Consider the following 23,043-nt stretch of genomic DNA (forward strand, 5'->3'; position numbering starts at 1 on the left):
CATATCTGTTTTGTACGGACAGCAAACGAAGATGGTATTGTCTATGTAATTTCTAGCACAACACACTTCCGGTGTAGGATACAATAGTTCCCAGTCATACAAAACTTCCCACCCCCTTTCCGGTTCCGTCTCTTAGGTTTCTATGAAATGCTGAGCATGCGTATTTTTAAACACGAAAACTCATATGAGCAAACTTCATTTCCCAGCAGCCACTGCGTACTGACCTCGAAACTCCGGGAATGTTCTGGAATAGTTCAAGGAAACTGCTATAATATAGTATATATTAAACGAATGCTTACAGTGCGAAATAGAAGACCGTTTGTTTCCTAGTGGCAATTTTATTTTCATACTTTTGACAATTTGGTCCTTAATAGCATGTCAAACAGTTAAAGGTAGGGTATGCAATGTTTTCCAGAAACATTTTTTGTTATACTGGTTGAATGTCTCTTCACATCCTGGTAGCAATCAATAATTTAAGTGGTCTAAATGTATATATATATTCTGTGGAAGGGACAGGACTAAAAAAGGATCGACCAATCATTGCATTCGGTCCGAATGTAATGATAGGATGTCCTTCCTGTCTGTCAATCTATATTTGCATACCGCCGCGCAACTTGTTCGCGCAATCACACGTCATCAGCGCGGGAACCTTGACGCTGTGCAGAGCGAGCGCGGGAATGGAAGGATTGTAATGTCTCACCTGTGAATGAGACATGAGATAATCTGAAAACGTTGCGATCGATTCCACCCACACGTCTCTCCTGGCGCTGAGACTCTGCTCTGTGTGTGTGCGCATGTGTGATAGAGGGGGCGTGGCTTTGGAGACGCCTCTGAAGTGAGGGCGGGCTCTATGCTTTCAAAACAAGCTGCGAACTGCTGGCCTCTCAGGATTGCATACCCTAGCTTTAAATACATTTTACAGCAGCTCACGGATGATGCATTTAATACGTAATTCATATTAAGATATACTCTGTCAAAATACTGTACAACGCTGTACTATTCCATGCCGTGTGGAATTTCCATAATATAGACATTTCAAAAATTGAATTGAACATAACTGTTTAATTTTTTTTTTGCATAATATACATAAATAATAGCCTACAGAATCAGAATTCATAGACATTAGGCCCAATACAAAACAACCTTTAATCTATTAAATTAACATTAGTGATACATTTAATTTAATTTGGATGATTTCAATTAAATATATTCACACCATTAGTTACATGTATTACATACAATAAGATGTTCTATGCCATTGCATGTATTATTGTACTTTATTAGTCAAAAGGGAGGCAGGGTGGGGTGCGTTATTTTTAGATGTACAATTAATTATTATGCCTACAGACAGGCATGTGGAAAGTATAGGTAGATTCTGTAATTTATTAATATTAATATTAAATATTAAATACATTGTATGCGTACATTCATATTTGCATTGACAAAATCTCAACAAATATCACTATTTTACACATCATATACACATCACGTATAACTTTTTAATTATAAATAAACAAACCCGTTAATAAATAACCCAACCCAAATGTGTATTCATTTCATAGTATCATATCTTATTTAATAATCAGCATCCACCATACGCTGGGAAATAATTATTCCACTTTAAAACGTAAGCGCAGTTTCCTACCAGTATTCCAAAGTATTCCCGGAGTTTCGAGGTCAATACGCAGTGGCCACTGGGAAATGAAGTTTGCTCATATGAGTTTTCGTATTTTAAAATACGCATGCTCAGCATTGCGTAGAAACCTAAGAGACGGAACCGGAAACGGGGGTGGGAAGTTTTGTATGACTGGGAACTATTGTATCCTACACCGGAAGTGTGTTGTGCCAGAAATTACATAGATAATACCATCTTCGTTTGGTGTCAATCAAATCCATGCTATTTTGAGAATGTGAATTGATCTTACTCGCAAATAAGTGTCATTACACATCTCAGTTAGTTTATTTGACAGAAAAAGTATGACCTATATGAGTTTTTTTTTTTTGTAACTATCCACAACTTGATGTATTGTTATTGTTATTTTGTTATGGAAATGTGAAGATGCTACAGCTGTGAACAACCTCAGACTCCTATTCCAATACCTCAAATCAGACATTGTTCTAGTTTTTATTGCAGCTACAGGTTATTAAGTAGAGCCCTCTATATTTTTTAACAGCCAGTATTGGCAATAAATACATTTTCACTGCAGTGAGGTGGTATATCATTTAGGGACACAGCCCTACTCCAACACTACCTGGTCCTATAAATAATGAACCCTGTATTGTGTATGTCATTTCTGGCCCCAAATTTTACTTCTGGCAGATGTTCGCTCAGGGATACACCAGCCTTTTTCTGTTTTTTTTTAAATGTTACCACCTCATTTGCTCCTGTGGTTTGCACCCTTTGGCTTCCATATGCAAATAAATAACTGCCCCAAGACAAAAATACAAATGGCTCTCTAATTTTTAATAATGCGACTGACAATTGTGTGTATGTGTGTGTGTTTGTATATTTAGAAGGGACACAGACACGAGGGGGGGTGGGGGACATAAAATTATCCAAAATCAACACCATCTCTATATGGAGGGCTTTATGCTCCCTAACATGATACAGTAAATAAACAGAAGTTGGTGAAGTAGTGAGATGCAGGTGTAGTGCAAACCATCATGCATCATTAGCAGCCCGAAGTCTGTCTCCAAGGCACCTGCAACCCGTGATATGTTTTGTAATTCAAGGAACTGTATGGTGAAGGCCACATATATTTGCCAACAAACCAAAATAAGTTGGAGTTTAAACATACAGCAGCATGTAGGTAGAACTATTTATCGAACTGAGTTCATGCCCAGAAGGGACGTGCTGATAGGGCAGGTCAATAACCTCAATGTTGCAGCTTGTTTGTCTATCAACAAAGGGCAGGACTTATGGATATGAGGAAGTGGGGGTTGGGAGATGGGAGGGACACCTCTGGCACAAACAGGTTGTGTCCCAGTCCACTCTGTGTCAGTCCAGCTAGGAGAGCAACAATTGTGACTCCTCTCTCTCTCACTGCTTCTCACCTCTTGCTTCGGCCTTGCCTGGATCGTACCATGTGGAAGTGGCTGCTGCTCGGCTGTGTGCTGCTGTGCCAGGCAGATGAGACACCGTGAGTATGCCTGTGGACTCACTAAGCTGAAATACTCTGGGTCCAAAGATGCATTTTAGCTTCTATCTGTAGAAGTATTTTTCTTTCACAGAGTCAGAGTCCGGAGTCAAGAATTAGCAGGTTTAGTACAAAGGCCTTTGACGAGTCAGGACACATAGAGTGCAGTCATATACTGTGTCTCCCTAACTCTGAATTTAGACCATCTGAATTTGCCCCTTTAGGGTCTATATTGTGACCTTCCCTGCAGTGATCAGTGGAGGTTCCCAAGCCAATCTCTGTGGCAGCCTCCTCCATGCCAACGAGACCCTCCACCTGTCTGTGTCTCTGATCTCTGATCAGGAAAAGAGGACACTGCTGGACACGAGCACAGAGGGAATGTTCACCGGCTGTGTGTATTTTCAGGTGGGCACTGAAACTAGGCAGGCCGCTGCTCCCACAATTATTATTATTTATTATTATTTTTATTTCTTGGCAGACGCCCTTATCCAGGGCGACTAACAAAATATAAGTGCAATACAAAGTGCCAGAATACAGTTCAGTACAAGGCATCAAACATTACAAATTCAAATTTACATTAAACAAAGCAATTCAAAGCATAATACATTTTACAAATTCCAATTTACACAAGTAAATACAATAAGTGAGGTCATACATCCTGGAAGTGCTGCCAGTAGTAACGCAAGAAGCATGATAAAAGTGCTATCTTACAGCAGAGTAAAAGGACTAATATACTGTCTGAAAAGATGTTTCTTGAGTAAGCAACGGAAGGAGGTCAAGGACTCTTCTGTTTTGACTTCGGTGGGAAGGTCGTTCCACCACTTAGGGGCCAGGGATGAGAAGAAACAGGCTCTGGAGTAAGGGGAGTGGAGAGGAGGCAAAGTTAGTCTTCTGGCACTGGAAGAGCGCAGTGGTCTGGAGGGGATGTATGGGGAGACGAGGGACTGAATGTAGCTTGGTGCAGTGTGGTCAAGACAGTGGTAGGTGAGGGTCAATGTCTTGAACTGAATGTGTGCCGGTATCGGGAGCCACTGGAGGGAGTGGAGCAGTGGACTAGCGTGTGCGAACCGTGGCAGAGAGAATACCAGATGAGCAGCAGATTTCTGGATGAGCTGGAGCGGCGGGTAGTAGTTGCAGGCAGGCCAGCCAGGAGGGAGTTGCAGTAGTCCAGGCTGGAGAGGACCAGTGACTGGATGAGCAGCTGAGTCGAGTAGTTGGTTAGGAAAGGACGGTTTCGGCGTATGTTGCTCAGGAAGAATCTGCAGGTGCGTGACAGCGTGGTAATGTGCTGGGTGTAGGAGAGAGCAGGTTCAAGGGTGACTCCAAGATTTTTAGCAGATGAAGAAGGAGAGAGTGTGGTGGATTCCAAGGGGATTGAAATGGAGAGATCAGCAGAAGGTGAGGAAGAGTGGGGAAAAAAGAGGAGATCCGATTTGGAGAAGTTGAGCTTGAAGTGGTGTGAGTGCATCTAGGCAGAGATAGCAGACAAACAGGAAGAGATGCGAGAGGGAGGGTCAGAAGAGGGAAAAGACAGGAAGATCTGCATATCATCTGCATAGAAGTGGTAGGAGAAACCATGGGATGCGATGAGGGGGCCCAGGGAGCGAGTGTAGAGAGAGAACAGGAGGGGGCCCAGGATGGAGCCTTGCGGTACGCCTGTAAGGAGAGGTTGGGGGGTGGATGAGGAACCTTACCTTACCAGTCTCAGTGGAGTGAGCTGTGTGGAAGCCGGATTGCAGAGGATCAAGGAGTGAGTGTTGGGACAGAAATGCAGAGAGCTGATGGTGGACCACCCGCTCGAGAGTCTTTGAGAGGAAGGGGAGTAGGGAGACAGGGCGGTAGTTCTGAGGAGAGGTAGGGTCAAGGGAGGGAGGGAGGAAAAGGTGGAGTAGAGTTTGCGTGGGTTGTTGACAGTGGATTCAAAGAGTGATTGGAAGTAAGACTTCTTGGCTGAGGTGATGAGGTGATAGGGCAGCAGGGGTGGTTGAATTGTCCGGGGAGATCTATGTCTCGGTGAGAGTGAGGAAATCCAGAAAGTGGTGGGAGGCGAAGGCGGAGATTAAGTTGGCCTTGTTGGAAGCTGAGTGGCAGTTCCACAGACCTCCAGAGAGTGGAGTAGGGGGGAGGGGGGAGGGAGGAGGAGGGGAGAGGCAGGGAGATGAGGTTGGAGGGATTAGGGAAGCAATGACGTACAGGTGCAAGTCAAGAGGAACGAGAGAGCAGGACAGGAATTGTGGAGATCGTCATGGTTGCCTGTTGTTGCTGTACGGCATCTCCTCGCAGTCTTCTCCTCGCTGGAGTCCCGCAGCTAGAGTCCCTACCCTTTGGCGATGGGGCCCTTCGGAAGGGGGGCACTGAGGCTGCTAGCGCTGAGGTCCAGGGGGCTGTTAAATACTCCACCTGTAACTAATTAGGAAAGTACACACCTGTGTTGTGTTGAATGACACAAGGCTGTCATGATGGCAATCCCTCCCAGGCAGGACTGTTAATAGCACAATTAATGGCCGCTTTATATCTGAATACAGACAAGGACTGTGCCGGACACATGCAGTTACACTGATCAATAGCTCGCAGCAATGCTAAATAAATGCTAAATAATAACAGCCTACAATGTAACCGCTTCTGATTTACAGAAAGTGCATGTCGAGTGTGCTACATAAGTTGCTAATTAAGTAAAAAACAGTTGCTGCCGTTACTACAATACAGGTGCAAGATAAAATCCTCCATTGGTCACTCAGTCAGGCTGTCAGTGAGGCGGCGATGCAGGGAGAGAGCTACTGGACTTTAAAGCTGTCTCATGAGGAAACAAATCCCTACAGAAACATTCCTTATTAACAAAGGTTCCTTTTTATCAAAAGGTTGAACGTACTTGGCTTATAATACCATTGAAAATCCAGCTATCCCTACAACAGTGTCAGCTGACTTTGGGAAGCCCGGTTGCAGAAATAGATGACTTCAAACATTCAACTGTACATATCGGTTTTATTCTTAATTGTATACAAATGTCGTAGTCCTATGTTTGTTGATATGTAGGTTCATTATATCAACTCACGCCAGACAAAGACACTCTGAATGAAGCCAACAAATATTTTCTACTAGATCCCTTTGACTACCACTTAAAAACATGAATGACAATCTCAGTATAGCCTGTGATGTTCATCGGATGACCTGTATAGTGTTCAGCAATGTCATTCTTATCCCATTCACACTAGAAAATATATAAGAAAATAAAAAGACTGAAGGAGAGAGGCCAGAGATTAGGCCCGTTTCTGTGGTGATCCCTTCCAAGAGCAGGAAGTGAAAGTGTGCTTTTGCAGGGTTGTGAGGGAAAACTGACCAGCATCCTCCCACGCCCTGATCCGCTCCTTTCTCTCCCACAGGCGCCTCTGGTGGAAGAGGATACCAAAGGGAACATTGAAGTGGAAATGCGCGGGGACACATTCAGCCATAAACAGCGCTCTCTCGTCATGTTCAGAAAGACAAAAAAGCTTATGATCATCCAGACGGACAAACCCATCTACAAACCAGGACAGAAAGGTGCTCTCTCCATCCTTCCCTCTCTCTTCCTCTGAAATTCTTCTCATTCAACCCTACTTCTCCTCTCAAGAGTACAGGGTGCCACTATCACATACTGGCTTAATACTACCTTACTATCAAAAGAAGAAATCATTGTAAATTATCTATACAGTGAGCTGCTGGTGCAGAGTGGCTGACAAGTGGGGGAAACAGCTAATTCCACACAAACCAGTAACAAGCAAAAAAATCACACCCTTTATCATCTGGCTTTTCTTTTTTCCAGTCCGTTTACGGATCGTCTCTCTCAGTGAAGATTTTGCCCCCATCCTGGCCTCGGTAAGGGAAAAAATCCACAGTGGGTACTTTATATCGCCACATGTGAGGACACAGCTTCTCATTTACGGGGCGTTTAAGTGAATCAATAGTGCCGAGATCAGCTGTTACTATTGATGTCAATCCACAAGCCTTATTGTGCAGATGGGGGGGTGGGGGGGTCACATTTCTCAACAGATTTTGGAACCAAATCGTAGCTGCATAAGTCCTACAGTCAACAACTGACCCTCATCAGACAAGGTAAATAGCACACCCAAGGGCAGAAGGGTATGTTCCTGCTGGGATCAATGCACCAGGGATGTGATGTTGGGGAAATTAGGTTGATGTGGGTGAACAGTTAAACACATAAGGGCGATCTGCAAAGGTGGATGACACAGACTCAGTGTGAGTCAGGGACAGGCGTGGGTGGCAGATCTGTATCTCCTGTAATTTGGTCATGGGCACAGGAGTGCAAATATATACTGTTTTGTCATTCAAAGCCAAAAGACAAATATATGAAAAGAACCTGAGTTTTCATTGTCTTTGTTTGCAATAAACTTCCTAGCTAAGAGTGTTCAAATGGACTTTAGAGACAATCAATACACCTATATATTATATGAACATTTCATCACAGTAGGGGTCAGACACTGTCAATGTGTGGCACTCTGGGTAGACAACAGTACACTCTAACTAGGATGCTTCTGAAGTATGTTCATTGCTCAAAGTAAATAGACACTAATGTGTCTGTGTTTGTCTTTCTACAGTACAGTACTGTGGAGATCAGGGTAAGTGCATTTTGCCAATCATTACAGATTATTTAGATCAACAGAAGAAACTGGCATATCAGAGACAGGCAAGTCTATCAAGTCAGCTGATTTGTATTTTTTAATATACAGCTCTGGAAAAAATTTAGAGACCAATTAAAATGTACTTCTGAACTTGAAGTGGTCTCTTAATTTTTTCCAGAGCTGTAATATATATACACCGACATTTATAGCCATAACATTATGACCACTGACAGGTGAAGTGAATAACACTGATAATCTCTTTATCGTGGCACCTGTGGGTGGGATATATTAGGCAGCAAGTGAAGATTTTGTCCTCAAAGTTGATGTGTTAGAAGCAGGAAAAATGGGCAAGCGTAAGGATCTGAGCGACTTTCACAAGGGCCAAATTGTGATGGTTAGACGACTGGGTCAGAGCATCTCCAAAACTGCAGCTCTTGTGGGGTGTTCCCGGTCTGCAGTGGTCAGTACCTATCAAAAGTGGTCCAAGGAAGGAAAAGCGGTGAACTGACAGGGTCATGGGCGGTCAAGGCTCACTGATGCACGTGGGGAGCGAAGGCTGGCCCGTGTGGTCCGATCCAACAGACGAGCTACTGTAGCTCAGATTGCTGAAAAAGTTAATGCTGGTTCTGATAGAAAGGTGTCAGAACACACAGTGCATCACAGTTTGTTGCATATGGGGCTGTGTAGCCGCAGACCAGTCAGGGTGCCCATGCTGACCCCTGTCCACTGCCGAAAGTGCCTACAATGGGCATGTGAGCATCAGAACTGGACCACGGAGCAATGGAGGAAGGTGGCCTGGTCTGATGAATCACCAATTCAAGGTGTTGACTTGGCCTCCAAATTCCCCAGATCTCAATCCAATCGAGCATCTGTGGGATGTTCTGGACAAACAAGTCTGATCCATGGAGGCCCCACCTCACAACTTACAGGACTTAAAGGATGTGCTGCCAACGTCTTGGTGCCAGATACCACAGCACACCTTCAGAGGTCTAGTGGAGTCCATGCCTCGATGGATCAGGGCTGTTTTGGTGGCAAAAGGGAGACCTACTCAATATTAGGCAGGTGGTCATAATGTTATGGCTGATTGGTGTATATATATATATATATATACACACACAGTACTGTGCAAAAGTTTTAGGCAGGTGTGAAAAATGCTGTGAAGTAAGAATGCTTTAAAAAATAGACATGTTAATAGATTATATTTATTAATTAACAAAATGCAAAGTGAGTGAAGAGAAGACAAATCTACATCAAATCAGTGTTTGGTGTGACCACCCTTTGCCTTCAAAACAGCATCAATTCTTCTAGGTATATTTGCACACAGTTTTTGGAGGAACACTGCAAGTAGGTTGACCCAAACATCTTGGAGAACTAACCACAGTTCTTCTGTGGATTTAGGCAGCCTCAGTTGCTTCTCTCTCTTCGTGTAATCGCAGACAGACTCGATGATGTTGAGATCAGGGCTCTGTGGGGGACATACCATCACTTCCAGGACTTCCAGGACTTTAATGACTTTCACTGTATGTTTGGGGTCGTTGTCATGCTGCAGAATAAATTTGGGGCCAATCAGATGCCTCCCTGATGGTACTGCATGATGGATAAGTATCTGCCTGTACTTCTCAGCATTGAGGAGACCATTAATTCTGACCAAATCCCCAACTCCATTTGCAGAAATGCAGCCCCAAACTTGCAAGGAACCTCCACCATGCTTCATTGTTGCCTGCAGACACTCATTCGTGTACCGCTCTCCAGCCCTTCAGTGAACAAACTGCCTTCTGCTACAGCCAAATATTTCAAATTTTGACTCATCAGTCCAGATCACCTGTTGTCATTTTTCTGCACCCCAGTTCCTGTGTTTTCGTGCATTGTTGAGTCGTTTGACCTTGTTTCCATGTCGGAGGTATGGCTTTTTGGCCACAAGTCTTCCATGAAGGCCACTTCTGACCAGACTTCTCCGGACAGTAGATGGGTGTACCAGGGACTCACTGTTTTCTGCCAATTCTGAGATGATGGCACTGCTGGACATCTTCCAATTGCGAAGGGAAGTAAGCATGATGTGTCTTTCATCTGCTGCAGTAAGTTTCTCAAAGTTGCCCGTTTCTGTGCGCTTCTTCAAAAGGGCTTGGACAGCACATGTGGAAACCCCTGCCTGCCTTGAAATGTCTGCCTGGGAGAGACCTTGCTCATGCAGTATAACTACCTTGTATCTTGTTGCTGTGCTCAGTCTTGCCATGGTGTATGACTTTTGACAGTAAACTGTCTTCGGGCAACCTCAACTTGTTAGCTGAGTTTGGCTGTTCCTCACCCAGTTTTATTCCTCCTACACAGCTATTTCTGTTTCAGTTAATGATTGTGTTTCAACCTACATATTGAATTGATGATCATTAGCACCTGTTTGGTATAATTGTTTAATCATACACCTGACTATATGCCTACAAAATCCCTGACTGTGCAAGTGTACCTAGAAGAATTGATGCTGTTTTGAAGGCAAAGGGTGGTCACACCAAATATGGATTTGATTTAGATTTTTCTTCTGTTCACTAACTTTGCATTTAGATAATTGTTAAAGATAATCTATTAACATGTCTATGTTTGAAAGTATTCTTACTTTACAGCATTTATCACACCTGCCTAAAAACTTTGCACAGTACTGTATTTTCATAAAATATAACCCTTCATTTTCAACTGAATCTGTATCCAGTGTGCTCCAGTCTAACTCTTCTAAGTGTCGCCTCATACCTTCAAGGTTTGCTTTTCTAAAATTGAATATCATTGTTTTAGACTTGGTCCTTGTTTTTTGAAAGTTAGTTTTTTTAGTTAGTTTTTTGAGTACCATGAGAGGAAGTCATACAGATTTTAATACTCCTTAACACTTTACCAGCTGCTCAGCTCCTGTACCATACTCCATTCTCCCCCACTCTCCCTCCTCCCTCTTTCTCTCCATCTACCCCCTCCCTCTCCCTTCCTAACATCCTCTCCCCAGGATCCAGAAAACAACCGTATTGCTCAGTGGCTGAACCAGACATCTGACAGGAGCATTCTGGATCTGTCGCACCAGTTGAACTCAGAAGCCAAGTTGGGCCGATACTCTCTCACTGTCTGGAATAGTGATGGACTGACAGATGAAATTCAATTCACTGTCAAGGAGTACGGTGAGTCTCTCAGGGGGGAGATACAGATCTCTTTGATGTCTACATACTTTCAATCAGTGCTCATAAGATCTTTGTATTCATCAAACCATTTCAGTTGCTTATAGTTTTGTCACCCTGGCAGTCTTGGAACCAAGATTTCAGATTTCATTTATTAGGTGCAAATTAGAATAAAGTGCTCAACATTAATCCATGCACAACTGATACACAAGGTGACTTCAGTCTCCACAGACACCTTGCCAGCTGTACTGCAAAATTTCAGTATTCGACTTGGACACATTGTCTCACAATGAGGTCTGCGGCTGTTCTAACAAATGTCACTACCCCCTCTGCTTCCTGCCCACAGTCCTGCCCAAGTTTGAGGTCACTGTTACAGGACCCTCGCTGGTCACTGTCCTGGACACTGAAGCCAAAGTTCAGGTGTGTGCCAGGTGAGTCCGGTTCGGGCAATGCCATTGTGTGTATTGTATATAGATTATGAATTTATGTACACACACACAGAGATGTTATTTAGAAGTGAGGTCTCCGGTGTGGGTTGACGCCATGTCAAACAGCAGCTAGCCAATCCAAAGCTGTTGAATTGCACCTGAATTCGGTGTGCTTAAGGTCCAAGTAATTGTACTGCATGTCAATAATTGTGTGTGTGAAGAACAGAGATACATGCATTCAGTACATGGTCACTTAAAAGCCAAACCTGCTGGCCAAAATAAATACTTCCTCTAATAAAACTAGTTGCTGCATTAGATAGATCTGTTATAGCCTTGTGCTGACAGAGCTGGAAATCAGATGTTATTTAGTAGAATCTGGTTTGGATTTCATCGAGTAAAACACACAATGAGGCTAGACACAGACAGACAAGTGGCTTTACCAGTCTTGAATTCAAGGCTGGGACTCAAAAGGCCAAGGTCAATGATAAGCATTTTAAAAGACAAAGACACAGTCATGCAGTTTATCTATTTAGTTAGATGTAGACAGTTTTAATAATATTTGTACAACAGTAAACTGTAAAAGAGCTATTTTCCAAAACGTAAAGTACAGTAAATGTAAACACTTTACTCCATCAGAGTAGAAAACACAGCAAATTAAATGTTGACCAGACCACTGCTCACAAGTAAAACTTGCTTAAATTCCTAACAATGCATTAGATTACTGTACAAAATAATTCCAGTTATAATTATCAATAAGAGTAACATCTGACATTAAATTCACATTTCTCTCCTAATAAAAATAAATAATTGCATTTAATAATTATTATTTAGTCTACATAATACATGACTATTTCGAAATTCAACAATTATTTGTCCAAATATGGTACTTTTTTACACAACTATTTAAAAAATATTACATTGGTTTATTATTTGTATTATTAGATTAACGATACTTGCATTGTAATATAACATTTATTATTATTGTATTGTAATTCTTTATGTATATTTTGTATTTAATTGTAAATCGCCCTAGATTAGGTAATCTGCTAAGAAATAATTAAACATTATTAGATTAACAATACTTTTATATAGAAAACAAACAGCTCTGTTGCAACCATCTGATTACAAATCGGGAAGCCAAAATAATAAGACTTACATAATTAATTATGAACAGAAGACTTCAAATAGACTATAGACATACAATGAGGCTAGACCTACGGCCTCTTTCCATTGGTCTGATTAGAAGGCGTCCCAGCTGTACTGTTGATCTCCAATGCTACATGTGCAACTAAAAATAAATAAAATGCAATTCTCAAACTTTGCTTTTATAAAAATAATAAGCATAATGCATGCAACCACAGACACACATTTTAACATTAAAAGTGTTGAACACTGAAGAAAGTATTATTATTATTATTATTTTATTATTTTTATTTCTTGGCAGACACCCTTATCCAGGGCGACTTACAACATAAGTGCAATACAAAGTGCAAGAATACAGTTAAGTACAAGGCATCAAACATTACAAATTCAAATTTACATTAAACAGAGCATTTCAAAATATAATACATTTTACAACTTTACAAAAGCTAAGTGCTGTTAAGATGAAGGGTCACAGTCTAGGGCTACGGGAAAGGGAGCAAGGGGGACATCAATCAATAATACAAGTATTACTAACACAAGAAGCATGATAAAATGCTGTGAAGTGTTATCTAACAGGGATTAAAAGGACTATCTGAAAAGATGCGTCTTGAGTAAGCGCTGGAAGGAGGTCAAGGACTCTGCTGTTTTGACTTCGGTAGGAAAGTCGTTCCACCATTTAGGGCTGGATGAGCTGGAGCGGGCGGGTAGTAGTTGCAGGCAGGCCAGCCAGGAGGGAGTTGCACTAGTCCAGGACCAGTATCAAACTTGAAAGGTTATCGAGTGGTTTCCAAACCAGGGATCAATGTCCACCCGGACTCAGGTCTGCAATGTTTGTCTTAGGCTAGGCTTGCAGTGTTTGTTTATGTCGACAGACAGCATCACAATTCATAAAGGGAATGGCTGGTATTTGTACTACATTACATACAGTTCTCCTAATCTTCATACAGATATGACCTGTGACTTGTCATTGTTTTACAGGTATACATATGGGAAGCCAGTGTCTGGAAGAGCACAGATTGAATTATGCCCCAATGTTATAGATTATTATTCTTCTTATTATTATTATCTGGGACGTGAGTCAAGAAACTGCCTGTCTGTGTCAGCTGAAGTAAGTACCACCTGAGAATGACCCAGCACCATCTTTCAGCGATTTGTAAGAGCTGAACTTAATTTCCAAACCTGTGTAATATCTGCTTAATTACTGTGGCAGATCATTGACAATGGTGTTAATACATTCCAATACAAAGGCCTATTTGAAACTTGTTTGTATCACCAAACAGAAGCCTTTAAGTTCTGTTTGTTTGATTGGCACTATGATTGTTCTCTTGGGAGCTTCTCTGGAACAGGTCGTGGCTGATGATGTGGGTGTGTTTGCTGTTGCTCTCCTAGGTGGACAAGACTGGCTGTGTTTCTCACACTTTCAACATCACGTTGTTCAAGGACATATCATTCGATGACCTTGAATTCAAAGCTGAGGTCCAAGAAGATGAAACGGGTAACCCACCTTTAAGAGCCATACACATATTGTCAACCCAGGCCACTTCAGAGGCAGATGTTGTCAGGGGTCTGAACGAAAGGGGCCACATAACTGAAATCAGTCTTCTTTCCTTAAATTGGATATACCGTCACCTCCAAAATTAGTGCCGTTATCCTTGCAAGGGGAGGGTGTACAAAGTACTGAAAACAAGGCTGCCAATAGTTGTGACTCTTACTTTTTTGGGAAATAAATTTATAATTTGAGAAATGTGTATGTTTGATGGATTCCCTAGAATAAATAATAAAGTACAATATGTTCCACATGTTGGAAAGTTACAAGTTAGCTCATTACCTGTGTTGTTTATTTTATACAGTATTTCTTGCTCATATTTAGCAAGGATATTAATAATTTGTTATAGCTGTCAATTTTTCAAAAAATCTGACTGTGCAGGCCAACACTTAGGTTAGCAGTAGCCAATTTTACATCAAAAGCAACCAGGCAGCAGTAATTCTGCCAACCGGCAAGAAAGACCCCAGAGACAATCAGCACAGGTTCTCTCTCTGTCAGGACAGTTACTGAACACTGTCTGTATTCTGAATTTGCAGGAGTATCAATGAGCAAAACAACTTCCTTAACTTACACCAGAACAATGGGCAAAGTCAGTTTTGTGGACACACCCAAGTTCTATCAGAAGGGAGATGTGTTTGAAGGCAAGGTCAGTGATTTTCTAACTGCTGTCAATAATAAATTAATGTTCTTTAAAGTGTCTTTCTCATCAAGGAATCCCAATGGCTTTGTAGGTTTAAGAGCATCAGCACGAATTAAATAGTTTAAGCAAGGTATGGGATACATATGTTAACGTTAAAATAGTACAAAATGTACAGACATACAGGATCAAATAATACTTAATTGAAATCACTTACTCCAACCAGATGTTGAAGCCGACATTTCAAAGCTGGGGTTAAGCAATGTTCCTGTTCATGACACGGTGAACTGCATTGTTAGTCTGTCTGTCTTCCAGGCCATACACAACACAATTTGATGAAGCAGTCAAAATACAAATGCAGAAGGGAAATAAAACCACATGTAAGCAAGAATCATAAATAATTCCCTTCACCCTTTGTTTTGTCCAGGTCAAGGCGGAGAGGGCAGATTCCTCACCTTTAGTGAATGAGATGGTCTATGTGCTGGATTCTACATCTAGCCCATTTCAAATCCTGCTGAATGTTACCACTGACAGCAAAGGAATCGCACACTTCTCTCTCAACACGTCCGACTGGACCTCAGAGACCATCAGTCTCAAGGTGAGTACATCTGTGCTCTGTTCAGCACAAATGGCCCAACAACATTTCAGATATTTTTCTGTTCTGCCGCCTATATATCTGTTGTTTCATAATGTGTTTGCCTCTTACAGTTTGTTGATCTGAGCAGTTATTACATCTCTGCTCCATACGTCCCCTGTTCACCACCCTGTCCATCACCAGGTCATCATCACCTGAATACTAAACCCTGTCTCTCACATTCCCCAGCACCATGAGCAATCATCCAATTAACATTCCTCAGCACCAAGTGCATTTCAACTATCAACACTGTGCTCCCATTGGACCAACACTACACATCCCTGTCCCCTGCTTCTCTCTGCTCTGCATTTAAACACCGTTACTACAATTCAATGTTCAGTCTGGTTTGTTTCCAGCAGCATTTCTAAGTGTTATTTTGTCATGTGTTATACCTGAGTTCCTGGCCTTTGCTAGTTCTTTCATACTCTCACCTCATGTCTGACTGACCCTTTGCCTGAATACCCAGCTATGCCTCTTGTCTCCATTGCTTTGTTTGCCAGCCCTTTGAACTGGACTGTTAACTACCTGCACTCGTCGTGCACTTGAGTTCTCCATGCCTCTGGCTGTTTGTCTAGACGGTCATTAGAGCAGTTTTCAATAAAACGCTTCCACACCAAGACTTTTCATTCCCTTCTGGAGTGGTATAGTATTTTTGTAATACTAAATAAACCTTTTTCTACATATACATTTCTATAGAGGTTGTGCTCCAAGTTTTGTTTTAGTTTACATATCAGGGTTTAATATGTTGTTTGTAACCTTATTGTACATGCATGGAGTTAAAGTCTGTATCTCTAGCTTTGAACTGGGAGTATTATTGCATTCTTGAAAAAATGAGAACAGTGAGAAATAATTCAGTGTAAATCAATGTTATGTTTTTTTTTAAGTTAATACTTTCTATTCAGATAGAGAACATGATCTGATATGTCCTTGAACAACGTGATGTTGAAAGTGTGAGAAACACAGCCAGTCTTGTCCACCTAGGAGAGCAACAGCAAACACACCCACATCATCAGCCACGACCTGTTCCAGAGAAGCTCCCAAGAGAACAATCATAGGGCCAAACAAACAAACAGAACATAAAGGCTTCTGTTTGGTGATACAAAAAAGTTCCAAATAGGCCTTTGTATTGGAATGTATTAACACCATTGTCAATGATCTGCCACAGTAATTAAGTGAGAGAACCAAATTAATACTGTAGAATTATTACTACAGAATATCACCTAGTAAGAGTACCATTGTCAAGTGACCACAAAATACAGTGGGCTCCAAAATTACTGGCACCCCTGACTGGCAATACATAAATAATACTTTAAAAAATATAAACAATATAAATATAGAGAGAAACTCAAAATACCAACATGTGAGAAATACTGCACTTTATTAATGTTTCAATGGAACCAACCAAAACCATACAATTATTTAATACAAAATAACTTTCACCAAAATCAAGGTTTCATAATTATTGGCACTCCTCATTTAGTACTTAGTGCAGCCACCTCTGACAAAGAAAAACAGCATGGAGTCTTTTCCTATAATGTTTGACAAGGTCAAGGAACATGCTTGGAGGGATTTGGGACCATTCCTCTATGCAGATCCTCTCAAGATCCTTCACATTCTTGGGTTTGCGCTTATCAACTGCCCTCTTCAACTCAACCCACAGGTTTTCGATTGGAGTTAAGGTCCAGTCACTGAGATTGCCATGGCAGAACATTAATTTTGTTGTCACAGAACCATTTCTGTGTGGATCTTGAGGTATGTTTTGGGTCATTGTCTTGTTGGAAAGTTCACCTACGGCCAAGTCCCAGCCTTCTGGCAGAGGCAACCAGACTGTCAGCCAAAATTGCCTGATACTTGGTGGAATTCATTAAGCCATCAATCTTAACCAGTGCCCCAGGACCTCTGGAATTAAAACAGCCCCAGAACATCACTGACCCACCACCATATTTCACCGTGGGTATGAGGTGTCTCTCCTTGTATGCATCTCTGTTTCAACGCCAAACATGCCAATGCTGTAACTAAACATTCAATGTTGGTCTCATCTGACCAGAGCACCTTCTTCCAGTCAAAAATTTAAATTAAGTTTGGCAAACTCCAAGCGCTTGCGTCTGTGTCTTGCGGTCAGAAAGGGCTTTCTTCTGGCAACCCTTCCAAAGAGCCTGTGGTTGTGGAGGTGACGTTTGATGGTGCTTTTTGAAACCTGGTGACCCCAAGATGCCACCAAGGCCTGCAATTCTTTCACAGTGATTCTTGGGGATTTTGTTGCTTCTCTCACCATCCTCCCCCCTATCCTAGGGGGCAAAATGCATTTGCATCCTCTATCCATGAAGTTTTCAACTGTTCCATATCTTTTGAATTTGTTAATAATTGCCCTGAGAGTGCTCAGTGGTATATTCAATCGTTTGTGGATCTTCTTGTATCCATTACCAGATTTATGAAGGTCTATGACCATCTGTCTCTTTTGAACTGCCAGTTATTTTGTTTTCTTCATGGTGTTGGATGACAAAAGGATATTGCATGTGTGTTACCTCATTTTTATACCCTGGTGAAACAGAAAGTGATGTAATGGCTCAATATAGTTCCTTAAGACTTAGATAAACTTAAATAAGTGGAATATAATTCCTGGTTTATTTTTGGTAGATGTTATTTACAATAATCTTTAAGGGTGCCATTAATTGTGAAGCCTTGATTTGGAGGACATTGATTTTTAATTAAATCAATAAATAATTTTGGTGGGTTCCACTGGAACATTAATAAAGTACAGTATTTCTCACATGTTGGTATTTTGAGTTTATCTCTATAATTATATTGTTTATATTTTTTAAAGTATTATTTGTGCATTGCCAGTCAGGGGTGCCAGTAATTTTGGAGCCCACTGTATTCATCGATCTATATATAAAAAAAAAAATACATTGAATTTGAATAGATTTAAAAAAAAATCATACAGCACAACACTAGTTTTAAAATATTTGCGATGAGAGACCTATAAACACCACAGGATCAGGAATTGGTAGCACTGACCTAATACAGAAACTCAGACCTGACTTGTCTCTCTTGACATGGCTCACAGCCATGTATCCTGGGTCGCCATCATCCCTACAACACAGAGCCTTCCAATATCTTCAAACCAGGAGCAGGTCTCAGCGCTACCATGCCCTAAAGGAAATAAATAGATTGAATAGTCCCCATTTAACAAATCCAATTAAAGACGTCAAGACTTAAGATGTTACAGTTAGTACCGAGAGCACTGCTGTAATAGTAACATGAAACAAATGATGGATGGGAAAGACCAGGGCTGGCCTGTGGCATAGGTGGAATAGTGCAAAAGCACTATCTCTGGCTCTTGACCTTCTTGTGTACCTGACCTCCTGCTTGTCGACAACCCCTTTGGATTGCCTTTTCAGCCTGTCTGCCACATCTATTGACCCCTGGACTGTCTTTAAACCTTGTCTCTTGGATATCTGCTTTTTATTGGTAGCTGTGCTTCCTCTGTATGAAAGCTTGCACTTGGGTTCACCTCTGCTGTCCTCCAAGTCATTTTGCACTGAGGTTTCTGTAATATAGTCTTTTCGTGCAATACTCTTATTTATATTCTTATTTATGTTGTATTTATAATTCATTTTATGTTACTTGTTTCTTTAATACTGTTATTTTGTGTGGGGGGGTTGTTTCTAAAAAAAGGAATCTCAAAGACATAAAGCACCAAATTGGTCAGGGCCGGCCCTGGGTAAGAAGATCAAGAGGTCAAAGCCCATTCACTCTTTATTCTCTGCAGGCCAGCTTCGAGGTGGTTGAGAGACCAAGATGGGATTCCCCACATGGTGCCCATTATGAAAGTGAGACTCACACAGTCTCCCAGGTTGAGAAGCCACATGTTAGCTACCTCTCCATCGAGGGCACTGACACGAGCCTCCCATGTGGGGAGGAAGCTTTAATCAGCATCAACTATGCTGTGACTGAGGTGGACCTACAAAATGACAAGAGATCTCTTGATCTGTTCATCCTGGTGAGTCCCTTGTGTGCAAAATTAAACCTGAAAAAACAAATACATGTAGAGGAGACACACACATACATATATATGTAGTCATTGTGTTCTCAAGCTATAACAGATGAATCCACAGAAGTAGGAAAGTGAAGGAGAGGGAGACAAGTTAGCAAGTGACCAAATACACACCTGAATCTAGTGTAAAATCAACAACATGCATTTGGTGACTGCTGCACTAACCTCCAAACATCAGGATTGAAAATGAACAGGTATTATTATTATTATTATTATTATTATTATTATTATTATTATTATTATTATTATTATTATTTATTAGCAGACGGCCTTGTCCAGGGCAACTTACAAAACATAAGAGCAATACAAAGTGCAATAATTCAGTGCACTAGTACAGTTCAGGCATAATACATTATACAAATTTAGAATTTACAAAAGTGTGTAGGAGATACAGTAAGCAAGAGCAATACAAAGTATACATGACAAGGCTGTGCTCGGTTTTCCAATGTTATGATATAATTTAAGCATGGGACCCACTGTGTAAACCTAATCAAACACAACGTGGACAGATATAACTGGGGTGGGGGACTGCATTATTATAATAATACAGTATGTTTATTATGATTCTGGAAAACCGTTCTGAATGTATTACACTAAAGAAGCAGAAGCTACAGAGTTGGTGAAAGTAAATAAGTTGTAGAAAGGAGATTTAGTTGAGGACTAGCAGGAATTCTGTTCCAGGAGGAGCCAGGTGGAGCCAGTTAGGTGTGAATTGGTGGCAGGTACACAAAAGCTACTTAAAGCGCTGTTGAGAAAGAGCTGCGCTGTTTCTCGGTGACAAAAAGTTAAGCAGTTGATTAGGGAACAGGAACCAAGAGCCAAAAAACAAAACAAAACTAAAAAAACTAACATTTAGAAGCATGTGGCCACTACAGTGTCAGGTTTGCAGAATGATTGCCTTCCTGGATGAAATCCAAGAAGATTTAATTTGTGAGCGTTGTCGTCATGTTGAAATCCTAGAGATCAAGGTCCGTGATCTTGAGGCTCAGCTTGTTGATCTGCGCTCTATTAGTGATATAGAGGAATTAGTCAATCAGCCCATGAGAGAGATGGTGTGCACGCCAAAACCTAGGAGAGTTGAGACCTTAGAGCAGGACAGTGTACAGAACTGCTGGGTTACAGTAGGTCATAACCACAGAAATGGGCATGCACAACCCCTAGAGACACCCCAAGAGCTTGAAATGCACAACAGGTTCCAACTGCTGGACATCAAATTAGACTGACAGCTCAGAGGGTGACGGGAGGGCAGTTCAGCACCAAAGCACCATGGTGCCCACTCCCCCCCAGAAGAGAGAGGTAGTTATAGTAGGAGACTCAATTCTTAGAGGTGTAGATCACACAGTGTGTTCTAGTGATAAGGAGACCCGCATGGTATCTTGCCTCAGGTTGCAGATCTCCCTAAACTAGTAGACGGACTACTGGCCAAAGCCAGGGGGAATCCACTGGCCATGGACCACATTGGAACGAATGACATGGGAAGAGGAAGGGCAGAGGTTCTGCAAGACAAATTTAAAGAGATAGGAATTAAACTAATGAGCAGAACCTCCACAGTAGTTTTCTCTGAAATACTTCTGGTACCACGTGCCAGACCAGGTAGACAGGCTGAGATTAGAAAATTTAACATGTGGTTGAAATCTTGGAGTAGGGAAGAGGGTTTTAGGTTTATGGAGCATTGGTCTTTCTTCTGGGATAGATGGAACCTGTACAAACCGGACAGTCTACATCTAAACAGAAGGGGGCTAATGCATTGGGAGAGCTTATGTGCAGAGTAATTGAGAATCTTTTAAACTAGGGACCAGGGGGGCAGAGAACTCTGACAATGGGAGATGTTCCACTAAGGAAAGAAAACAAAGGGAAACTGCTAGTAGGAAAGTCCTGAAATGTTTGTACCTCAATGCCAGGAGTATAAGGAAGAAGACGTTAGACCTAGAACCCACAGTGCTGGCGGGTGACTATGATGTTGTAGGAGTGACAGAAACATGGCTTACAGAAAATGATGGGGATGAATGCAAGTTGAAAGGATACACACAGTTTAGGAGAGACAGGCAAAATCAAAGAGGTGGTGGGGTAGCATTATGTGTCAAAAATTAGATTGAAGAACTCAAATTAGATCCCAGTAACGAAACAGAATCTTTGTGGGCCAAACTTTTAAACAAGAGATCCGGAGGATTAGTGGTAGGAGTGTGTTACAGACCACACAACTCAGATATTCAGTACAAAGCTGGTATAATGGGGGATTTAAATTTCCCAAACATAGACAAGGAAAGCCCAGTCGGGACTATAGAAGCAGAAATAGAATTGGTTGAGATGATAAATGACTGCTTTCTAACTCAATTTGTCAGGGAACCAACCAGGGAGAGTGTATGCATTGACTTGATATTTTCAAATGACCAAGATAGAGTCAGAGAGACACTAGTTAGAGAACCAATGGTAAACTGTGATCACAATATGGTTAGCTTTGAGGCATTCTTTCAAAAAACAAGGACCAAGTCCAAAACAATGGTCTACAGTTTCAGAAAAGCAAACCTTGAAGGTATGAGGCGGCACTTAGAAGAGTTAGACTGGAGTACACTGGATACAGATTGAGTTGAAAATGGATGGTTATATTTTAAGAATATACTACTTGAGACTCAGGAGAAATTTGTACCAAAACGTAGCAAATTGAGGACCAAAAAACATTGGCAAAAATGGTTTAAAAGAAGTATGCAAGAAAATATCAAGAGAAAGAAAATGTTGTATAGCTCATACTAAAGGGATGGAGATTAAACAAAATACAAAGAATATGTTGAGCTGCAAAGAGATCTAAAGAAATGGAAAGAGGGAAATAGAAAGAAACAGCTCTTGGAGCTAAAACTAATGCAAAGAGCTTCTTTCAATACTAGAACAGCAAGATGTCAATAAAGGAGGAAGTGAAACAGCTACAGGACAAAAATTTAAGTATCCTGGAAAAGTAAACAAGATGTGGCAAATATTCTAAATGAGTATTTCACAGAGGTTTTTACAAAATAAAGAACAGATGACATGCCACAGGTTAACAATCAGTCCAGTCAAACACCAAGAGAGATCAGGATAAATAAGGAGGAGGTACTAAAGGGACTAGAATTAAAACAAACAAATCACCTGGGCCAGATGGGATCTTTCCAACGGTACTTAAAGAAATGAGGGAAATTATTTTTAGGCCGCTAATTCAATTATTCCAAATGACACTTAGAACAGGGGATGAGCCAACTGACTGGAAGACAGCAAATGTCATACCAATCCACAAGAAAGGGGACAAAACTGAGGCAGGAAATTACAGACCAATCAGTCTCACTTGCATCACCTGTAAAATGTTGGAACAAATTATTAGACAGAAAATAGAGGAGCATCTTCATGAAAACCATATTCTTGGAGATAGTCAACATGGGTTTAGAAGAGGCAGATCATGTCTTAGTAATTTATTGGAATTTTTTTGAACATGCAACTGCAGCTGTAGATCATGTGAAAGCATATGATATGATATACTTAGATTTTCAAAAAGATTTTGATAAGGTTCCACACCAAAGACTGATCCTCAAATTGGAAGCTGTAGGCATTCAGGGTAATGTAAGTAGATGGATTATGAACTGGTTGATGTATAGGAAACAGAGGGTGTCAATTAGAGGAGTCGCTTCTAACTGGAGTGAGGTTGTTAGTGGAGTTCCACAGGGATCAGTA

General features: G+C 41.3%; 1 protein-coding gene across 4 annotated transcripts in view; it reads left to right on the plus strand.

Moving 5' to 3' along the window:
- The first annotated feature begins 3,007 nt into the window (after positions 1-3,007).
- LOC136754632 (alpha-2-macroglobulin) overlaps positions 3,008-23,043 on the plus strand; it is a 40,224-nt gene continuing 20,188 nt past the window's right edge. For 3 of the 4 annotated variants that reach the window (XM_066710643.1, XM_066710651.1, XM_066710668.1), the window contains exons 1-12: positions 3,008-3,140; positions 3,362-3,542; positions 6,518-6,674; positions 6,937-6,989; positions 7,730-7,750; positions 10,737-10,905; positions 11,249-11,333; positions 13,452-13,581; positions 13,863-13,968; positions 14,556-14,665; positions 15,084-15,254; positions 19,063-19,293. In XM_066710643.1, coding sequence (XP_066566740.1) covers positions 3,085-3,140; positions 3,362-3,542; positions 6,518-6,674; positions 6,937-6,989; positions 7,730-7,750; positions 10,737-10,905; positions 11,249-11,333; positions 13,452-13,581; positions 13,863-13,968; positions 14,556-14,665; positions 15,084-15,254; positions 19,063-19,293 — 1,470 coding nt within the window. In that variant the 5' untranslated portion in view covers positions 3,008-3,084. The remainder of the gene's footprint in view (positions 3,141-3,361; positions 3,543-6,517; positions 6,675-6,936; positions 6,990-7,729; positions 7,751-10,736; positions 10,906-11,248; positions 11,334-13,451; positions 13,582-13,862; positions 13,969-14,555; positions 14,666-15,083; positions 15,255-19,062; positions 19,294-23,043) is intronic. The other variant, XM_066710659.1, reaches the window with a different exon arrangement.

The sequence above is a fragment of the Amia ocellicauda genome, chromosome 1, assembly GCF_036373705.1.
Source record: "Amia ocellicauda isolate fAmiCal2 chromosome 1, fAmiCal2.hap1, whole genome shotgun sequence".
Taxonomy (NCBI): Eukaryota; Metazoa; Chordata; class Actinopteri; order Amiiformes; family Amiidae; genus Amia; species Amia ocellicauda.